We start from the raw sequence: 19,468 nt of genomic DNA, 5'->3' as shown, positions 1-19,468 counted from the left end.
GAAAAATATACATTTTTAATTTGCACCATCCGCAGTGCAATCATTTATGGAAAAGACCTGTGGGGTGAAAATGCTCACTACACCCCTTAATAAATGCCTTGAGGGGTGCAGTTTCCATAATGGGGTCACCTCTCAGGGGTTTCTATTTATTATTGGACATCTGAGCCTCTGCAGTTGTGAACCAATACTTTGTAAATCGCCAAATTAGGCCTCAATTTGACATGGTACGCTTTCACTCCTGAACCTGGTCGAATGCCCAGGCAAAAGATTAGTGCCCCATGTAGGGTGTTTCTAAAACCAGGAAACCCAGCATAATAATTAGAGAGCTGTCTTGTTATGGTGGCACAAGCCGGGCACCACATATTGGCATATCTATGGAAAAAATCCCATTTTCACTCTGCAACATCGAGTGCACACTAACTTCTACAAACCACCTGCAGGGTTAAAATGCTTACTACACCCCTAGGTAAATGCATTGAGGGGTGTCGTTTCCAAAATGGGGTCACTTCTGGGGGGTTTCCACTGTTTTGGGCCCACAGGCACCCATAAACCAATCCAGCAACATCTGAACTTCAAATGGCGGTCCTTCCCTTCCGAGCCCTGCCGTTTGCCCAAACAGCAGTTTATGACCACATATGGGGTATTGCCGTACTCGGGAGAAATTGCTTTACAAATGTTGGGTTCTTTTTTTCCTTTATTTGTTGAGAAAATGAAAAAAAAATTGCGCTAAAGCTACGTCTTATTGAAGAAAAAGGATTGTTTTTATTTTCACTGCCCAATTCTAATAAATTCTATGAAACATCTGTGGGGTCAAAATGCTTACTGCACCCCTAGATGAATTCCTCAATGGGTGTAGTTTCCAAAATGGGGCCACTTGTGGGGGGTTTCCACTGTTTTGTCCCCTCAGGGGCTTTGTAAATGTGACATGGCCTCCGCATACCATTCCTGCTAAATTTGAGCTCCAAACAGCCGTTTATTACCACATGTGGGGTATTGTTTTACTCGGGACAAATTGCTTTACAGATTTTGCAGTGATTTTTCTCCTTTAGTCCTTGTGGAAATGAGAAAAATAAATTAAATTTAAAAATCGCTAAACCTACATTTTCTTTGAAAAAATGGCGATTTTAATTTTCACGGCCTACTTCCAATAATTTCTGTAAAAAACCTGTGCGGTCAAAATGCTCATTATACCCCTAGAAAATTTCCTTGAGGTGTGTAGTTTCCCAGATGGGGTCACTTTTGGGGGATTTTCACTGTTTTGGCACCGTAAGAGCCCTTCAAACCTGACATGGTGTCTAAAATATATTCTAACAAAAATAAGGGTGAAGGTTTTAAAATGGGGTGACTTTTTGGGGGTTTCTAATATACAAGGCCCGCAAAGCCACTTCACAACTGAACTGGCCCCTGTAAAAATAGTCTTGAAATTTTCTTGAATATGTGAGAAATTGCTCTAAGCCTTGTGATGTCATAGAAAAATAAAAGGATGTTCAAAAAACGATGCCAATCTAAAATAGACATATGGGGGATGTTAGTTAGCAACAATTTTGTGTGGTATAACTGCTTGTCTTACAAGAAGATACCTTTAAATTGAGAAAAATGCAAATTTTTCGCTAAATTTTAGTGTTTTTCACAATTAAATACTTAACATATCGAGCAAATTTTGCCAGTAACTTAAAGTGCAATGTGTCACGAGAAAACAAGCTCAGAATCGCTTGGATAGGTGAAAGCATTCCGACGTTATTACCACATAAAGTGAAACATGTCAGATTTGAAAAATGAGGCTCTGTCAGGAGAGTCAAAAGTAGCTAAAGAGGGAAGGGGTTAAACTCATGGATGGTATTGTGTCTTAGGGCTCTTTGGATCATTGTAATCAATCTCAGACACCTGTGATAATTAGTTTGCCAGGTGTGCCCAATCAAAAGGAAAACTACTTAAGAACGATGTTCCACATTATTAAGCAGGCCACAGGTTTCAAGCAATATGGGAAAGAAAAAGGATCTTTCTGCTGCCGAAAAGCATGAAATAGTGCAATACCTTGGAGAAGGTATGAAAACATTGGATATTTCAAGAAAACTTAAAGCGTGATCATCGTACTGTGAAAAGATTTGTGGCTGATGCAGAGCACAGACGGGTTCGTTCAGATAAAGGCATAATGAGGAAGGTTTCTGCCAGACAAATTAATAGGATTAGGAGAGCAGCTGATAAAATGCCATTGCAAAGCAGCAAACAGGTATTTGAAGCCGCTGGTGCCTCTGGAGTCCTGCAAACCTCAAGGTGTAGGATCCTCCAGAGGTTTGCAAGTGTGCATAAAGCTATTATTCGTCCACCCCTAAACAATGCTCACAAGCAGAAACGGTTGCAGTGGACTCAGAAATACATGAAGACTAATTTTCAAACCGTGTTGTTTACTGATGAGTGCCGTGCAACCCTGGATGGTCCAGATGGGTGGAGTAGTGGATGGTTGGTGAATGGCCACCATGTCCCAACAAGGCTGCAACGTCAGCAAGGAGGTGGTGGAGTCATGTTTTGGGCTGGAATCATGGGGAGAGAGCTGGTAGGCCCCTTTAGGGTCCCGGACGGTGTGAAAATGACCTCTGCAAAGTACGTAGAGTTTATGACTGACCACTTTCTTCCGTGGTACAAAAAGAAGAACCGTGCCTTCCGTAGCAAAATAATCTTCATGCATGACAATGCACCATCTCATGCTGCAAAGAATACCTCTGTGTCATTGGCTGCTATGGGCATAAAAGGAGAGAAACTCATGATGTGGCCCCCATGTTCCCCTGACCTCAACCCTATTTAGAACCTTTTGAGCATCCTCAAGCAAAATATCTATGAGGGTGGGAGGCAGTTCACATCAAAACAGAAGCTCTGGGAGGTTATTCTGACATCCTGCAAAGATATTCAAGCAGAAACTGTCCAAATACTCACAAATTCAATGGATGCAAGAATTGTGAAGGTGATATCAAAGAAGGGGTCCTATGTTAACATGTAAGTTGGCCTGCTAAGTTTTTTTTATTGAAAACTTTTGATTTCCGTAAATATGACCTCCTGATGCTGCAAATTCAACAAATTACCATTTTAGTTCTCTTTACAACCTTTAAAATGTTTTGATCTCTGTTGTGCATAATAATTTGAAACCGTGCATTTTGAGTTTTTTACTTCTAAAAAAATCTGTTATCATTAGGAGATTTGTTCAATAAAATTTGCATTACACTCCAACAGTTGATGGCTTGAAGATTATACCGACTGTCATTTGCATCGACTATTTAGGAAAATCAGCGAAAAATAACATTTGCATAATAATTTGGAACGCGGTGTACAAGCAAATCGTAGTGTTGTGGATTTGGCTGTGGTTTTCCTCTGGTTTTCACAGCAAAAGCCACAAGTCCAAAAAGTTATAATAAGTTTTAAATTAAAACAAATATTTACTCACCTCCCCTTGTCCTCCCATGGCAATGCTCCTCCGGTCTCCAGCAATGACAAGTCGTGCAGCGGACACACATAATGACACGCCATCACAGGAGGCGGGATGTACAGATAACAGCGGGGGACCACGAAAGTGTTGCCACGGGAGGGGGAGTATAGTGGTTTTTTTAAACACACTCGCTGCATAAAACATCCCATCAAAATCCACATGATTTGGCCACTGCAGATGTCAGCGGGCTACGTGTGAACTTAGCCTTAGAATAGCACTCTCATACATCTAACCTACAGGACACAGATGCGAAGAGGAGGAAAGAGATCGCACGCACACACGCGCACACACACACACACGTCAGGAGGTAAACAGTCGCACAGTTGTCTCTATGATCAGGCAGGACGCTTGATGAACGCTCTGCCCAATCACTAAGGAAAATGTCTGAGGGGCCAGGTCCGGTCATTTGGACGGAATGGGTGGCACTAACCAGAAATGTTACCTACACTGCCCCATAAGCATTACCCTTTAAGGGTATATTCAGATGGTGGAGTCCAATCACGTTTTTTGTCAGCGATTACCACAAAGTCAGAGCAAAGTTTTGCAGAAGACGCAGTGTTTTGCCACAACGCTAAAAAAAATACAGCCCAGTATACGTTTTCTTTAACATGGGAGCCTTCGGGTATGTGCACACGATGAGAGATTTTTACGTCTGGACAGACTGTTTTCAGGAGAAAACAGCTGCGTCGTTTCAGACGTAAAAGCTCCTCCTCGCATTATGCGAGGCGTCTTTGACGTTTGTAATCTTGAGCTGTGCTTCATTGACTTCAATGAAGAACGTCTCAAATTTCGTTGCAAAGAAGTGCCCTGCATATAATGTATATAAGTGTCCTGCACTTCTTTGCCGAGGCAGTCCATTTACGCGTCGTCGTTTGACAGCTGTCAAACTACGACGCGTAAATGACAGGTCGTCTGCACAGTACGTCGGCAAACCCATTCAAATGAATGGGCAGATGTTTGCCGACGCATTGTAGCCCTATTTTCAGACGTAAAACGAGGCATAATACGCCTCGTTTACGTCTGAACATAGGTCGTGTGAACCCAGCCTAAGGGTGATTGATCCTACTGTATGACTTCACAGGCCTCTGTCACACATACGTCTGGAGCTTTCCCAACTTGTACCTATGATGGCTCCATGCGGAGGGATCGTGCTGCGAGTTGATATCCAGTGGAAAAAAAACCCAAAAAAAACAAAAAACAATACTCAGCTCCCCCTGGCTCTCTCATGGAAATGCCTCCATGGTCCCCTTCCGATCACTGTACACCTGGCCTCCAGCAATGACGTGTCAACATGGCTGGAGGCCAGGTGTACAGGGACCGGTAGGGAACCATGAAAGGGATGCCATGAAAGCGCCAGAGGAGAGTACGTTTTAAAATAAGTTCAAAATAAAAAACATCTGGACTTGCAGAATTTCCTGCAGATACACAGGTAATCTGCAGCAAATTCCACAGAATTTAGATTTTTTTTTTGTCTTCTCCATTGAATTCAATAGGGAAAATCCACAATGGATCCGTGCAATTTGCGCAGCAGAAATCGTTCAAATCTGATCCATACTGCTGCTACTGGATTCCGCTGCAGATATTCCATCTGCAAATCCAGACTGAAAACCTGCAGCAAATCCACTGTGTGTGAACATAGCCTAAGGGTCCACATTCATTGTCAACACTGGATTTTCCGTAACAGATTTAATTGCGGAAAATCTGCAGCGTAATATAGTAGCAGCAGAATGGATGAGATTTGAACAAATCTCATCCACACGCTGCGTAAAAAATATTCATAAATTTACCTGCGTTGCGGTTTTTTAATCCACAGCATTTCAATTTATACTTCGGAATCGCTGCTTTTCTGTTGCAGGTTTTTCCCATTGAATTCAAGGGGAAGGAAAACCCTGCAAGAAATAGCGGATGGTCACATGGGATGAAACGTCATCCCAGGAGGCCGGACTGCAGAACATCAGGAGGACGCGTTGCCATGACTACGGGTAATTATAGACTTTTTGCTGTTGTTTTCAACAATTTGGTGCGGCTTTTGGGCCGAAATTCCCTGCGGGGACCAGGGCGGATACCCGGTTTACTTTTACACAGCGTATCTGCCCTGTGTGAACGTAGCCCAATAGTCCAAAGTATATGTTATATGTTCATACAGCAAAGTAAAAGACACATGATTAAACAGAAACTTAAAATATTTCAGTTGCCTCTAAATATGAAACAAAATGACATACACCGAAGTCTTATAAGATAAAACTTTATACATTCCAAAATTACAAAACTAAAATACATGGAAAATTCAAATACAGTTATCATCTGAAACAATCACGTAAATGAGCATATACTGTACACGTCGGCACACACTTCATTCTAGTCAATAAATGTTCAGGACTAAGGCCCCGTGCACACCACCACGTTTTTTCATCCGTAATTACGGACCCATTCATTTCTATGGGCTACGGACACCTTTCCGTATTTTTAGGTATGGGTGTCTGTGCTGTAAAAATGATAGACCGTGTTTATAGGGGGCGCGATGGGCCATCGGAAGGGGCCGCCCAATTCTGTCTAACGGTTTAGATGCCGCGGTCACTATTGACCGCAGCATCTAAGTAGTTAAACGGCCAAGATCAGAGCGCGCTCTGTTCCTGCCAGTTAGTGCAGGGTGTCAGCTGTAATACACAGCCGCAGCGTATAACGGGCTCAGCACGTGAGCCTGCTTCATACTTCAACCCCCTCACCAGGATGTGCAGTTATGTCCAGATGCGTGAGTTAAAAAACATAAAATCTTCTTTCAGGTAATAAATGGTAAAAAAAACTTGCTTGAAAAAAACCCTGTACTGCATTAAAATAAAACAATCCTCTGTTCCTGCATAAATATTTGCCAACATGAATAGAAACGGCATACATATCTCCCCCTAGTGGTGGGAACTGGAAGCAGAAATTTTACATTTGTGTGAGGAACAGCAATACATTGCTCTAAACTAAAGAAATGGTGTAGGCTTATCAAGTATATTATAAAAATACTCCAAACTATATATGCTGCTGTATAACAGTAGCCAAAGTTTAATTGCCCCTTCACCTGTGAACAAGAAAAGAAAAGCAAGCAGTACACCAAGATAAGAGTTGAATATTAAAAGGAAGTTAAGACCTCTCATATTGCTTGTTTATCTTGTTTTTGATTCGCTTATAAAAGCAGTTATACATTTTGCTGTGGTTACCGTGATGTCCATTGTAAGATCAATCAGTGATATTATTTCACGAGTGTGAGAACCACTCTTTGTAATAAAAATTAATACAATAGAGGTTGTCACAGCTCCGCCCCTGAGGTCTCCACCAGTAAGCAGTATATGCTTAAAGGAACACTCTGCGCTTGTACAGCCCAGGGCTTTCTTTTAGAAAATCTGTGGTGTTTATTAAATCATATGATTCCGTGTAATATCTGTATTGTGCAGCTGCCAGGGATCGCTCATGAGGAATTCTGGAAAGATCGCCGGCCATCTTGTCTCAAAAGTTCCACTTTGTCTACAGTTTTCACCGTGCATTCTGGATCATGGCATGGACTCTGGATAAATATAATAAATATAGGTTATAAACAGATTGAATTAAATTGCAAGCAATATCACGCAGTGCTGCAAATATGGTATATCTAGAGATTTTATCTGTGCTTAGCCTTTCTACCAGCAGGTGGCAGCAGCTTATTGCCTCTGAATCCACTAACGCTAAAGTGTACTTCCAGTCATATGAGACTCATAGGGAAGTGTCAGAGGTTGTAATCAGTGTGGGCCCAGGGACGTAGCTATACAGGGTGCAAAGGAAGCAGTCAACTCGGGTTCTGAAGCCTGATGGGGCCCAAATTCTCCTATGACACATAAGACACCAGTATTATAAAAAACACATGGTAGGTGTAGAGGCCGTTATACATATTGCTTTGGGGCCAATCAGCTTTAAGTTACATCTCAGTGTGGGCTCCATAAATATTTTTTTTGAAGAACTTCAGAGACGCAAAGATCTCTAAGATGAAGGTGCACAGGACTTGGAGGAGTTCCGGGTGACGGGTGGCGATCCAGTCTCGTGTGCCCCCACCTATGAAAACTAATTTAAAAAAAAAACAAAAAAAAAAACAAAAAAAAAAACTTTAAAAAGGGGTTGTCCACTACCGGACAACTGATGACCTATCCACCGGATAGGTCATCAGTATATGATCTGTGGGGTTCCGACACCCGGTCCCTGCACCGTTAAGCCGCTCCAGCTGCTTCCGGGCACCGGACGTACATGCCGGAAGCAGTTGGCTCCTGCAACGGAATAGCGGTCGAGCTGTTGTACTGCAGCTCTGCTTCTATTCAAGTGAATGCTATGTACGGAGCCAACTGTTTCTGGCTCTGTACATTGCATAATGGGCAAAAACATCCGGTGCCCGCAGGCCACCAGAGCGGCTGATAGGTGTGGGGTTTGGGTGTCGGACCCCCACAGATCATGTACTGATGACCTATCCAGTGGATAGGTCATCAGTTGTCTGGTAGTGGACAACCCCTTTAACAATTCGTAAGTATTGTAGAAAAAAAGCTTTTGACGCTGCTTATCCAGAAGAATGGAGATTGAGGTCAGATCAGCTTTGAAATTATTTTTCCTTATTTATTGGTGTCAGTAACGTCTACGCGTTTTCAACAGGTGAATTGTTTGTACTTGTGCATATGATGTTCTCTGTCTTGGGTAAATGACTAGTACAGCCCCAAATCGCGTAGACATTACGGACCCCAACAAATAAGGAAAAATAATTTAAAAGATGATCTGATCTCGATCTCCGTTGTTCTGGAGAAGCAGCGCTAAAAACTACCACCTCCTTCTTTTTTTCCAAAACAGTAAGAAAATACAGCCCGCCCGCCAGAGGAACCGGTAGGTAGACCAGCAGCAGCATCCATTTCTCAACGCAAGCAAAGGTGCTGTGTTCTGAGCACATCGCCACCAGGTGAGCACCTGTCTTTGAACACGATCTAATATTTTGACACTCAAACTTCCTGCCCCATAAATTATTTTACACTAGAATTTATTGTACTGGGTTTTCATCTGTACATCAACTGTGAATTCTTTCCGGTTAAAAAATTGGGTGCAAAACTAGAGCAATACATTTTAAGGGTCACTTACTTTTTTTGAGCACTATGGGATGTGTCAAGATTCCAGCCTGTTGAACAAAGTGAGAAGGCATGAAGTATAGGCATTGGGATGTATAAGAGGCTCAGCCAGGACAAACATACGGGACGAATATACTATACAATGAGGCAAGGCTGTGTTCAAGCAACGGTCAAAGGAGGGAAGGATCAGACAGACCTGTAAGGTTTGTAATGTAGTCACTTACCAGGTAGGAGCAAGCAAACATAGGAGCAGGGCCGGCCTTTGAGGTGTGCGACCTGTGCAATTACACAGAGCGCATCACTTCAGCAATAGGAAGGGGGCGCTGCGCTGGCTCCCCTCCCTTTGCGTTTCTGAAGCGCCTGGTAAATCTGAGGCTGCATTCCGGTCCAGGCGCTTTTTCTCTGCTCCGCTGCCGGAACTGAAACTGACACGCGATGTGTCATTACAATGCATTGTATGTCAGACTCCGTGTAGTGTCGGGGCCGAAGCAGAGAAGGAGCGCCTAGTGGGGAGTGAAAACCAACCACCGCTCGTTCCCCGGGCCACCAAGGCATTATTTATACTCTGTGGGGACACTTGTGGGACATTATACGGTTTGGGGGCACTAAAGGGGACATTATACTGTGAAGGAGGGCAATAAGGAGCATTATACTGTGTGAGGGCATTAAAGGGGCATTATACTCTGTGGTGGGCACATAAGGGGTATTATACTGTGTGGGGGTGTAGAGGTGGCATTATACTGTGTGTGGGGGTATAAGTGGGTATTACTGTGTGGAGGCAGTAAACGTGGCATTATACTGTATGGGGCAGCTATGTGGGCATTATACTGTGTGAGGGCATTATACTGCGTAGTTCGCTCTAAAGAGGGTATTATACTTTGTGGGGGGCACTATACAGTGTGTGTGGGGGCATAAGGTGGTATTATACTGTGTGTTGGGCAATAAAGAGGGCATTATACTGTGGGGGGCACTACAGGGGCATTATACTGTATGGAGGGGCAATATACAGTGTGGAGGCATTAAAAAGGGCATTATACTGTGTGGGGGCATTATACGTTTTTAAGGGGGATTTCTCTTTATGATGGGGGTGGGGGCGCCAAAAGAAAATTTTGCACAGGACGCCGTCTATCCTAAGGCCAGGCCTGCATAGGAGGGTGCCATAGGCTATGTCTGGTATTGCAGCTTGCCACTATTCAAGTGAATAAGGCGGAGTTGCAATTTCAGGCATAGGCCATGGACAAAAGTGGCGCTATTTCTGAAAAAAATAGCAGATGCTTATTCCCAATCCTGGACAATCCCTTTAAACAAATATCACAAGCAAAGTATAAAACGCAGAATCAAACATTACAGTCCCTTAGTGTTCTTTAACACCTTAATGACCGCCGATACGCCTTTTCATCGCGGCCTAATCAACGACCTGCACGGGTATCCCGTGCAGGCTGGAGCGGGTACTCTGTTGTGGGATGACAGCCGGGCTCCTGCTCCAATGGAAGTTCACTTCGATCACGGCCGTTTAACCCCTCAAATGCCGCGGTCATTAGCGACCGCAGCATTTCAGTTGTTTACAGAGGGAGGGAGCTCCCTCTGTCACCCATCGGCGGCCTGCAAATGCAATTGCGGGTACCATGGCAGCCGGAGGCCTAACAAAGGCCCCCAGATCTACCCTGGCTATATACCTATTAGGCCGTGTCAGTATACCAAAGCATTTACTACCTGTCCGTATAAAACCAAGTATACCAAAGCATTATATCTGCGATCTAAAGATCGCATAGTGAAGTCCCCTAGTGGGACTGAAAAAATAATTAATGTGAAATAAAAATTAATAAAAAAGGTACACATAAAAATGTTTTTTTATTTAGTCAGTGTAAAAATAAAATAAAAACTACGCATATATGGTATCACCGCAATCGTAAATGACCCAAAAAATTAAGTTAGCATATTATTTAAACCGCAAGGTGAACGACGTAAAAAGAAAACGGCAAAAAACAATGGCTATTTTTTCCCATTACCCCCCAAAAAATAATAAAAAGGTTAATCAACACGTCCCATGTACCCCAAAATGGTAGCAATGAAGTCCCGCAAAAAACAAGCCCGCATATGGCGACATTGACAGAAAAATAAAAAAAGTTATGGCTCTTGGAAAGCGGCGATGCAAAATAAAATTTTAGTTCAAGAGTTTTTTTATTGCAAAAGTAGTAAAACAAAAAAAACTACACTTATTTGGTATCGCCGTAAGCGTACCGACCCATAAAATAAAAGGTAGAATGTTATTTACGCCGCACGGTAAACGGCGTAAATGTAAAATGCATAGAACAATGGCTAAATTGCTGGTTTTCTTTATATCCTCCACAAAAAAAGTTTATAAAAGTTAATAAAAAAAATTCTATATACCCCAAAACGGTGCCATTGAAAAATACAACTCAATCCTCAAAAAAACAAGTCCTCATACAGCCATGTCCACATTAAAATAAAATAAAAGTTAAAGCTCTTTGAATGAGACGATGGAAAAAAAAAAAAAATACAAAAAAAAAGTTTCTTGGTCATTAGGGCCCAGAATGCATGCAGGGGACGGGGTTAAAGTGAATCTTTTTTATGTTGCGTTAGGGGCTCAAAATTTGGTACGGATTATTTCTTAATATATCTTTCAAGCAGTTGAAGCTGTGTTTTTCTTGTACAGAGCTTTAAATCCCGTTCATAGACATACTATGACATAGTCTTATATTTAAAAGAGGACATGCTGGCTACCTGCTGTCACCACTAGAGGGAGCTTCGGCACTTACTGCATACAATTATACAATGAGGTCAGTAATAATCCAGTATGCAGTAAACCAACACGCTCCTTTTAAGCGGTGGCTGTCAGCATTTTATATTTTAAAATCTCTATCTCTATGGTGGATTTGGAGCTCTGACCACTTTAAAGATATATTAAGAAATAAATCAGCATCACATTTTTAACATATTAAGCAACAAAGGCATTTGAGGGTTTAAATTCACTTTAAAAATAAGGGTAAAACTAGAATTGACTGAGACTTATATAGAAAATAGGTCAATGTGGAAGTCAGTTTGATGTGTCGCACTCCCCCCTTCCCGAATTTGAGAGCCTATCCAGAGACATTACATTGTTTTGGCAACATCATCCTTGGTTAGTTACATATGGGTGGATTGTACCCATTTTTAACAGTCCGAATCCTGGATCCCCCGCCGCAGTTCTACTAGTCCAAATTTAGATCACCATAGTAATCTATGGTTCTCTGAGTTTTGTTAATTGGTACTGGTGGTGGTCCCGGCATGCAGCTGTAATTTAGAAGCTAAAACACAGTCGTGTTATTCCGGTCTGTAAACAGCCTTGAGGACAATGGGAGGAGGCATGTAAATCGTTCCTTTATCCCCAAAGGCCAACTATGTATCACAAACCACTGATGTAAGTCCCATTCATTGTACACCATATGGACTGAAAAACAGTCCCAGACCATCTTATAAATATTTTGGTTCAAAATCAGGGAATAGGCTCGGCCCCCTATTGATGACGTGGCAGCCCATAATCAGCTGCAACGTACATCATTCCTTGCTGAATTGCGTAACACAGCAGCACTGCGATGTTGGGCACAGCGGGTTTACACAGAGGCAGGACAGTTGTCCTGTCTCGTATAATTGAGGGACTAAAATGCACGGAGAAGCAATGAGTAAGCAAAAGAGATTCATACGTACCGTTGTCTTGGTGACGCGTCCCTCTTGACATCCAGTCCGACCTCCCTGAATGACGCGGCAGTCCATGTGACCGCTGCAGCTTGTGATTGGCTGCAGTGGTCACATGGGATGAAACGTCATCCGGGGAGGCCGGACTGGAGGAAGAAGCAGGTAAGTTAACTTTTAATACTCCCTAATTATTATGCGGGTCGCGCTCCCATATAAAGTCCTATAGACATGTCCTATCTTTTGCGGAACCTTTCTACGGCACGGACACCTTCCTGTAAATATACAGGAAGGTGTCCATGGGCAATAGAAGTGAGTGGGTCCGTAATTACGGACAAATTCTACGGTCGTTTGCATGGGGCCTTACAACACATAATTGGGTATTTAAATAGTGAGCTTTTACTCTATCTATACCGTAAGTCAACCTCCCGAGCAACGCCGGGTATAAAAGCTAGTTATCCCTATACCTCAAAATTTTACAGGTCACTATACCAGAATTTGGACTTTGATACCGATACTTCGTGTAATATTGCGATTTCGATACCAAAACGATACTTTGCCAACAGTAATAAAAAAAAGTTCTTCCATTTTCTGATGTGAGGCGCGAGGTGTGATGATGAATTTAACCTCCATTTGCCTCACATTAATAGTAATTAACCCCATCATGTTTCTCATAATGGGTTAATGTGTGAGGTACATGATGGGGTTAATTACTATTAATGTGAGGAACATGGAGGTTAAATTCATCACACCGCGCGCCTCACAATAAGTGATAGAAAGCAGTTTTTATTTTATTTTTTTACAGCGTACACATCATAAATGATGCAAAAAAATTGTTGTGCAGGTTATTACGGCCGCGCCAATACTGAATGTGTATATTTTATGTAGAGACTTATTTTAATGTTTATTGTAAAAAAAGTTGTATGTGAATTTTTTTAAATTTAATATTACTTTATGTTTTTACTTTATTTTTAAACTTTAATGTACTGGCATATATCTACAGGGTGGGCCATTTATATGGATACACCTAAATAAAATGGGAATGGTTGGTGATATTAACTTCCTGTTTGTGGCACATTAGTATATGGGAGGGGGGAAACTTTTCAAGCTGGGTGTTGACCATGGCGGCCATTTTGTATCCAACTTTAGTTTTTTCAATGGGAAGAGGCTCATGTGACACATCAAACTTATCGCGAATTTCACAAGAAAAACAATGGTGTGCTTAGTTTTAACGTTACTTTATTCTTTCATGAGTTATTTACAAGTTTCTGATATATGGGGTACAAAGATAGTGGGGCCATTCTTCATCAATGGAAATCTCAAGGCCACGGGATATCTGAAATTGCTACATGATGATGTGTTTCCCTCTTTATGCACTGAAGCTGGCACGTTCCCTGAGTTTTTCCAGCAAGATGGTGCACCACCACATTATGGGTGTCAGGTCCGAACATTCCTAGATGAACAGTTTCCTGGAAAGTGGATTGGTCGTCGTGGGCCAGTTGAATGACCCCCTAAGTCTCCCGATCTGACCCCCTTAGACTTTTATCTTTGGGGTCATCTGAAGGCAATTGCCTATGCTGTGAAGATACGAGATGTGCAGCAACTGAAACTACGGATACTGGAAGCCTGTGCTAGCATTTCTTCTGCGGTGTTGCTATCAGTGTGTGAAGAGTGGGAGAAGAGGCTTGCATTGACAATCCAACACAATGGGCAGCACTTTGAACACATTTTATAAGTGGTCAGAAACTTGTAAATAATTCATGAAAGAATAAAGTAACGTTAAAACCAAGCACACCATTGTTTTTCTTGTGAAATTCTCGATAAGTTTGATGTCACATGACCCTCTTCCCATTGAAAAAACTAAAGTTGGATACAAAATGGCCGACTTCAAAATGGCCACCATGGTCAACACCCAGCTTGAAAAGTTTCCCCCCTCCCATATACTAATGTGCCACAAACAGGAAGTTAATATCACCAACCATTCCCATTTTATTTAGGTGTATCCATATAAATGGCCCACCCTGTATATTACGGTACATTAGCCTGTGTACGGATAGTATACAGGCAGTTGTTAGGACATACATAAGTATGCCCTAAACAGAAAATATGGTCAGACAGACCTGGGGTCCTTCAATGGACCCTGGGCTGTCTGCCCATATATGGTAAGTCCCTCAATCGCGTCACAGAGATTCCTGCAACGTGATCCAAGGGGCATCCCCCCATCTCACTTCCTCTTGAATGCTGCAGTCAGCTTTGATCGCGGAATTCAGGGGAAAAATCTTGCTCTCAACCATCATCAATGCAAGATATGGTACCCATGGCTCTTTGGAATTAGCCCTCTTGAACACGACGGATGTGCCACTCGGGCCATTTTTAACGACTGGCACCCGATAGTCTTAACGGACCCATTTACTTTAGCAGGTGAATCGGGTCCATGAAAACGGATTCGCCGAACTGTGGAAAGATAGGACATGTCCTATCTTTCCACGGATCACTGACGGGACTCGGCCGGCGCACACGGTCGTGTACATGAGGCATTAGTCTTGAAGTGTACAGAATACTCTCAACATTAGGCCTTCTTCACAAGAACGTGTCCGTTTTGCACACGCAAAAAACACCGCGTTTTTCTTGCGTTGCAGTTCCGTGTGACATCCGTGTACGGTGCACGTCTTACCGTGTACTTTTTTTTACAAGCGTATGTGACATTTTTTACGTCAGCAAAAATAACTGAAGGAGGGTTTTTTTTTTCTCATTTCTTTAGCAACTGTTGCATGAATCACGGACAGCACACGAATGACGTCCGTGTGCTGTCCGTTTTTTCCACGCACCCATTGAAGTCAATGGGCTTCGTGGTGCGCAAAAACAACCCAAAATAGGACATACATTGAGTTTCACACAACGGACACACGCTGCGTGAAAAACACGTGTGAATAACCCCATTGATTTTGATAGGTCCGTGTGGTGTCCGTGAATAAAATGGACAGCACACAGACGTGAAATACGCTTGTGTGAATAAGGCCTTAGGGTGAGTAGTACTTAAAGTAGTAATAATAGGATCTCACTAGAAGGGCATCACATACGTATAGCATGACAACAGCTTTTCTTCAAAAACTAAAAATCTCTTATACCTTAATTAAACAATCCAATTTGATTTTCTCACATTCAATACTTTTCTTCCATTTTTTGCTTGTTCTTTTTCCTCCATATTCTTCAAATTTTATCACTGAAAATTTTTTGCCTTCAGAACGGATACACAGGTCTGTGCTGGAGTCTACAAAAACAAGACATTAGAAGACGCTATTGTCTACATTGGTAGTGCAAACTAAACGGGACAGTCATCTGAAAATCTAGCACCGCCATTAACATTGAATGCTTAGTGTAGGCGTACATACAATAGAGCAAGTCCCTACAACTCCTGTGGTGCCTGTGACCCTCTCTGGCGCTCCAATCCACCATTACTATGAACAATTTGGACGTGCACAAGGTTCCTCCCATACTAAAGGCGTCACATCATCGCCCTGCATTTATGTCTTACAATGAAAAGTTAGGGGGAAAAGATCAATATGTCCAGAGATGTGACATAAATAAGTCAAAGTGGCTATATTGGACGCCTCTGAAGGACCCAGCATGTTTATAAATTACATGGACAGCCCATTGATTTTATTAGGTCTTGTGTAATGCCCCATTTTCCCTGCGGAGGCGCTGTAAGGTAATTGTACTTATGCCACAGGATTTAGCCACAGATTACAGTTGATCTCTTAAAAAAAAAAAAAAAAGGATTATTCAAACGGAGTATTACCATGTAAGATCCTGGTAGAAGAACTGTGGTTATCAAATATGAATATTCCTTGGATCTACCAGGGTCTCTAGATGGCGGTGAATCAACCGCACTACATTTATCTCATTTCACCATTAAAGTGTACCTGTACTTTCACAAAACTTTTGACATGGTAGAATTTTTGATCGGTGGGGGTCTGAGCTCTAATACCCCCTCCAATCGCTAAAACGAAGCCTCAGAAGCGCTGAAGTGAGCGCTATGCTGCTTAATTTCTGCTTTCCTCAGAGAGCCGAGCGAGCGGTTTACGGACTCAATAGAACGACTATGAGTTCGTACACTGCTCGCCCTGCTTATTTTGAGGAAAGCTGAGCAAAAACGAAGCGGCACAGCGCTCACTGGAGTGCTTCTGCAGCTTCGTTTTAGTGTTCGGTGGGGGGGGGGGGGGGGGTTCGGGGTCTTCATGCTCTGATCCCCACCGATCAAAACTTCTGACGTCAAGTTTTTGGAAAATATAGGTACACTTTAAGCACGTGTCAAACAAATAATAGAAATATCATAGAACGTGAATGGAGTAGAATGTGGGACCATTATGGCTACCGAAAACCTTCGTCAGCTCCGTTGACTGCAGTACTGCATCCACAATCCATACGGACAACTCAACAGACCAACAGACGATTTCAGGTGAAATCAGTCAGGTGAATTTGTGTGAGTTGGATTTTCAAGGATTTTTGTTTCTCAAAGAAGTCCTTTGTGTCAGCATATGGATACTTGGGATGTACAGTATATTAAAGGAGGACCTGTCCGCTCTCTTAACACGTCTGTTTTTAGTAAATACTTGTATTCCCCATGAAATAACAATTCTGGAGCAACTTTTCTTAGAACTCATTGCCATTCCTCTGTTATTCCTCTTATAAATTTATGAACAAATTGACAACTGGGTGTTTCCATTCCCCTTGTCAATGGGGTGTGTCCCTAAACATTCTCAGACTGATTAGACAGCCTCAGACTGTGTATGGCCATACCCTGTTCTCAATTTAATCAAATTTCTAGGAGGAATAACAGAGGAATAGCATAATGCAGAGTTCTAGAAAAAGATGATCCGGACTTGTTATATTATGGGGAATACAAGTATTGACTAAGTCAGATGTCTGGAGAATGGAAAAGTCATCTTTAAATATGCTTATATGGAGCTACGAACCGTCAGCACCCCCCTGCACAGCCAGTCACAATTTCTAGGGGCTCGTGGTTACATACTAATGATAGGAAACCGTATGAATCTTGGAGTCGCATGAATCCATATTAAGCATCCTTACCCTACCAGTAGCTGCTGGCCTATTGAGTTGTGCCAGAGGCGTAGCTAGAGGTTTAGCACAGGGACGGGACACGTCTGAGTGGGCCCCAAAATGCATGTTTACAACTGCAGAGCCACATCTGGCGGGGTCAGACTTATGTAATCAGAATAGTTTGCTTTGTTACTTTGTTTCTGTAAACTTCCATAGACGTGAATGGGTGAAAGGCCTTGTTCACATGGCACGTATTACACACGTTTTTGACACTTGCTTTAAACTTCCCATTGACATCAACCGGAAAACGCATTGTAGTGCATAAGAGGCATTTTTTTTTTATGCTCGTGTGTTTAAAAAACACATCGTATAAAAGCGTCAGGTCAATACTTGGTGCCTAAAACGGGCCTAATTCTCATAGTTAATAGCAGTCTTAATTATGCGATCAAAAACGTGCCAAAAACAACTGTACTTTATAAAGCGTTTTGCAAAACGCTGGCGTTTTTGACGCGTTTACATGTCGTTTTTTTTAGCGCCGTGTGAACAAGGCCCTACTGTTTACGTAACTTTCATTCACAGTATAGTGCCTTCCCACACATTATAATGCCTGCATAGCTGCCCCCTTACAGTTTAATGCCCTCAGAGCTGCCCCCATACAGTATAATGCCCTCAGAGCTGCCTCCATACCTGACCCCTCACAGGATAATGCCCCTATTGCTGCCCCATACAGTATAATGCCCTCATAGTTGCCCCACATAGTAAAATGCCCCTATAGTGCCTCCATATAGTATGATGGCCCTATAGTGAGCCACACAGTATGATGCCCCCACAGCTGCTCCACACACAGCACAATGGCGCTATAGTAACTCCCCATAAAAAATAATGCCCCATAGCTGCCCCACACACAGTGCAATGGCCCTATAGTTACCCCACACAGTATAATACCCCTATAGTTACCACACACAGCATACTGCACCATAGTGCCCCCACACAGTATAATACCCCCATAGTGCCTAATAAAAAAAATATAATCTTGCATCCCCATGACGAGTGAAGGAGATCCCTGTGCTCCTCCTGTCTGCGCGGAGTGTTTCGGCACACGCAGGCGCGATGATGTCACTGCATCACGCCTGTCTGTTCCAAGCAGCTCACGGACGACGTTACACAGCGAATGCTGAAGCAGGGAGCAGACGGCTCCCTGCTCAAGCATTGGATTTAACTGTATCTGGATCCTGAGGATGCAGAAACAGTTGAGACAGGGACATGCCCCTGGGCCCCAGAATCCGAATGGGCCCGGGAGCCTGCCGCCACCTGCCCACTGCTAGCTACGCCTCGGAGTTGTGCTACACAATAAAGCGGGCGCTGCAGGGTGAGCAGTGATTTTGGAGCTCAGTATGAGATATATGCAACTACACATCCTACAGTAATATTTAAAAAGTTAACTATTGAGCAATTTACCATCTATTTCACTAATACAATTGTATATGATAGGAAATCTTTAAGTGATAAACATGGGTGGACACCGAAAATACTTACTTCCGGTCCAATGTGATTTCTCGAAGATCCCGCTCTTGTCACCACACTGCACTTTAAATTTTCTATTGAAAACTTGTTTGGGGTAATCCAGTATTACAGTCGAAGTTTCAGTATCTGGGCAACAAGAAGATGGAATAGCTGTGAATGCATGGGAAAAACAGAAGTGAGGTGTGGATGCATTACAGCTAGAAGGGCCCTAAGCACGCTCCTTTATTCCCTCAGCCAAGTACATAGGGTTATGGCGCTAATGCTTCATTACAGAATCTGTCATAGGAAAACAATCCCTGGGATGTGGGTGCACCAGCTCCAATCCAGAGAGGACACCTCTAGATCTTTATCTGATCTGCCACAGACAAGACTGTTGCAGAGAGTAGTGGGAAGTGATGTCCAGTATCATAGAGCGAGACTAAAAACGTAAAAGTAAAGTCCAATTTTCAACAACAACAATCCTTATCATTGGTAGACTAAAGGGGGTCACCAGGCTAAGATTTTAAAGGCTATTCATGAGACAACCCTTTTATGCTGTGCATTAAAGCATAACCCTAATCCTCTTAACCCCTTTTCATGGCGGTCACTAAGGGGC

The 19,468-nt window shown here is 42.7% G+C and overlaps 1 protein-coding gene across 6 annotated transcripts in view; it reads right to left on the bottom strand.

Annotated features, from left to right (window-relative positions):
- Positions 1–5,707: 5,707 nt before the first annotated feature.
- The window catches only part of LOC142749535 (uncharacterized), a 129,217-nt gene continuing 115,456 nt past the window's right edge, over positions 5,708–19,468 (bottom strand). For 4 of the 6 annotated variants that reach the window (XM_075857673.1, XM_075857704.1, XM_075857714.1 and 1 more), the window contains 4 exons: positions 18,886–19,023; positions 15,417–15,559; positions 8,609–8,645; positions 5,708–7,028 (listed from right to left, as the gene is read on the bottom strand). In XM_075857673.1, the coding sequence (XP_075713788.1) occupies positions 7,015–7,028; positions 8,609–8,645; positions 15,417–15,559; positions 18,886–19,023 (332 nt within the window). In that variant the 3' untranslated portion in view covers positions 5,708–7,014. The remainder of the gene's footprint in view (positions 7,029–8,608; positions 8,646–15,416; positions 15,560–18,885; positions 19,024–19,468) is intronic. The other 2 variants (XM_075857683.1, XM_075857694.1) reach the window with 2 other exon arrangements.

This window comes from Rhinoderma darwinii, chromosome 1 (assembly GCF_050947455.1).
Source record: "Rhinoderma darwinii isolate aRhiDar2 chromosome 1, aRhiDar2.hap1, whole genome shotgun sequence".
Taxonomy (NCBI): Eukaryota; Metazoa; Chordata; class Amphibia; order Anura; family Rhinodermatidae; genus Rhinoderma; species Rhinoderma darwinii.
Note: the sequence above shows the minus strand (reverse complement) of the source record. Positions and strands in the feature narration are given on the sequence as shown.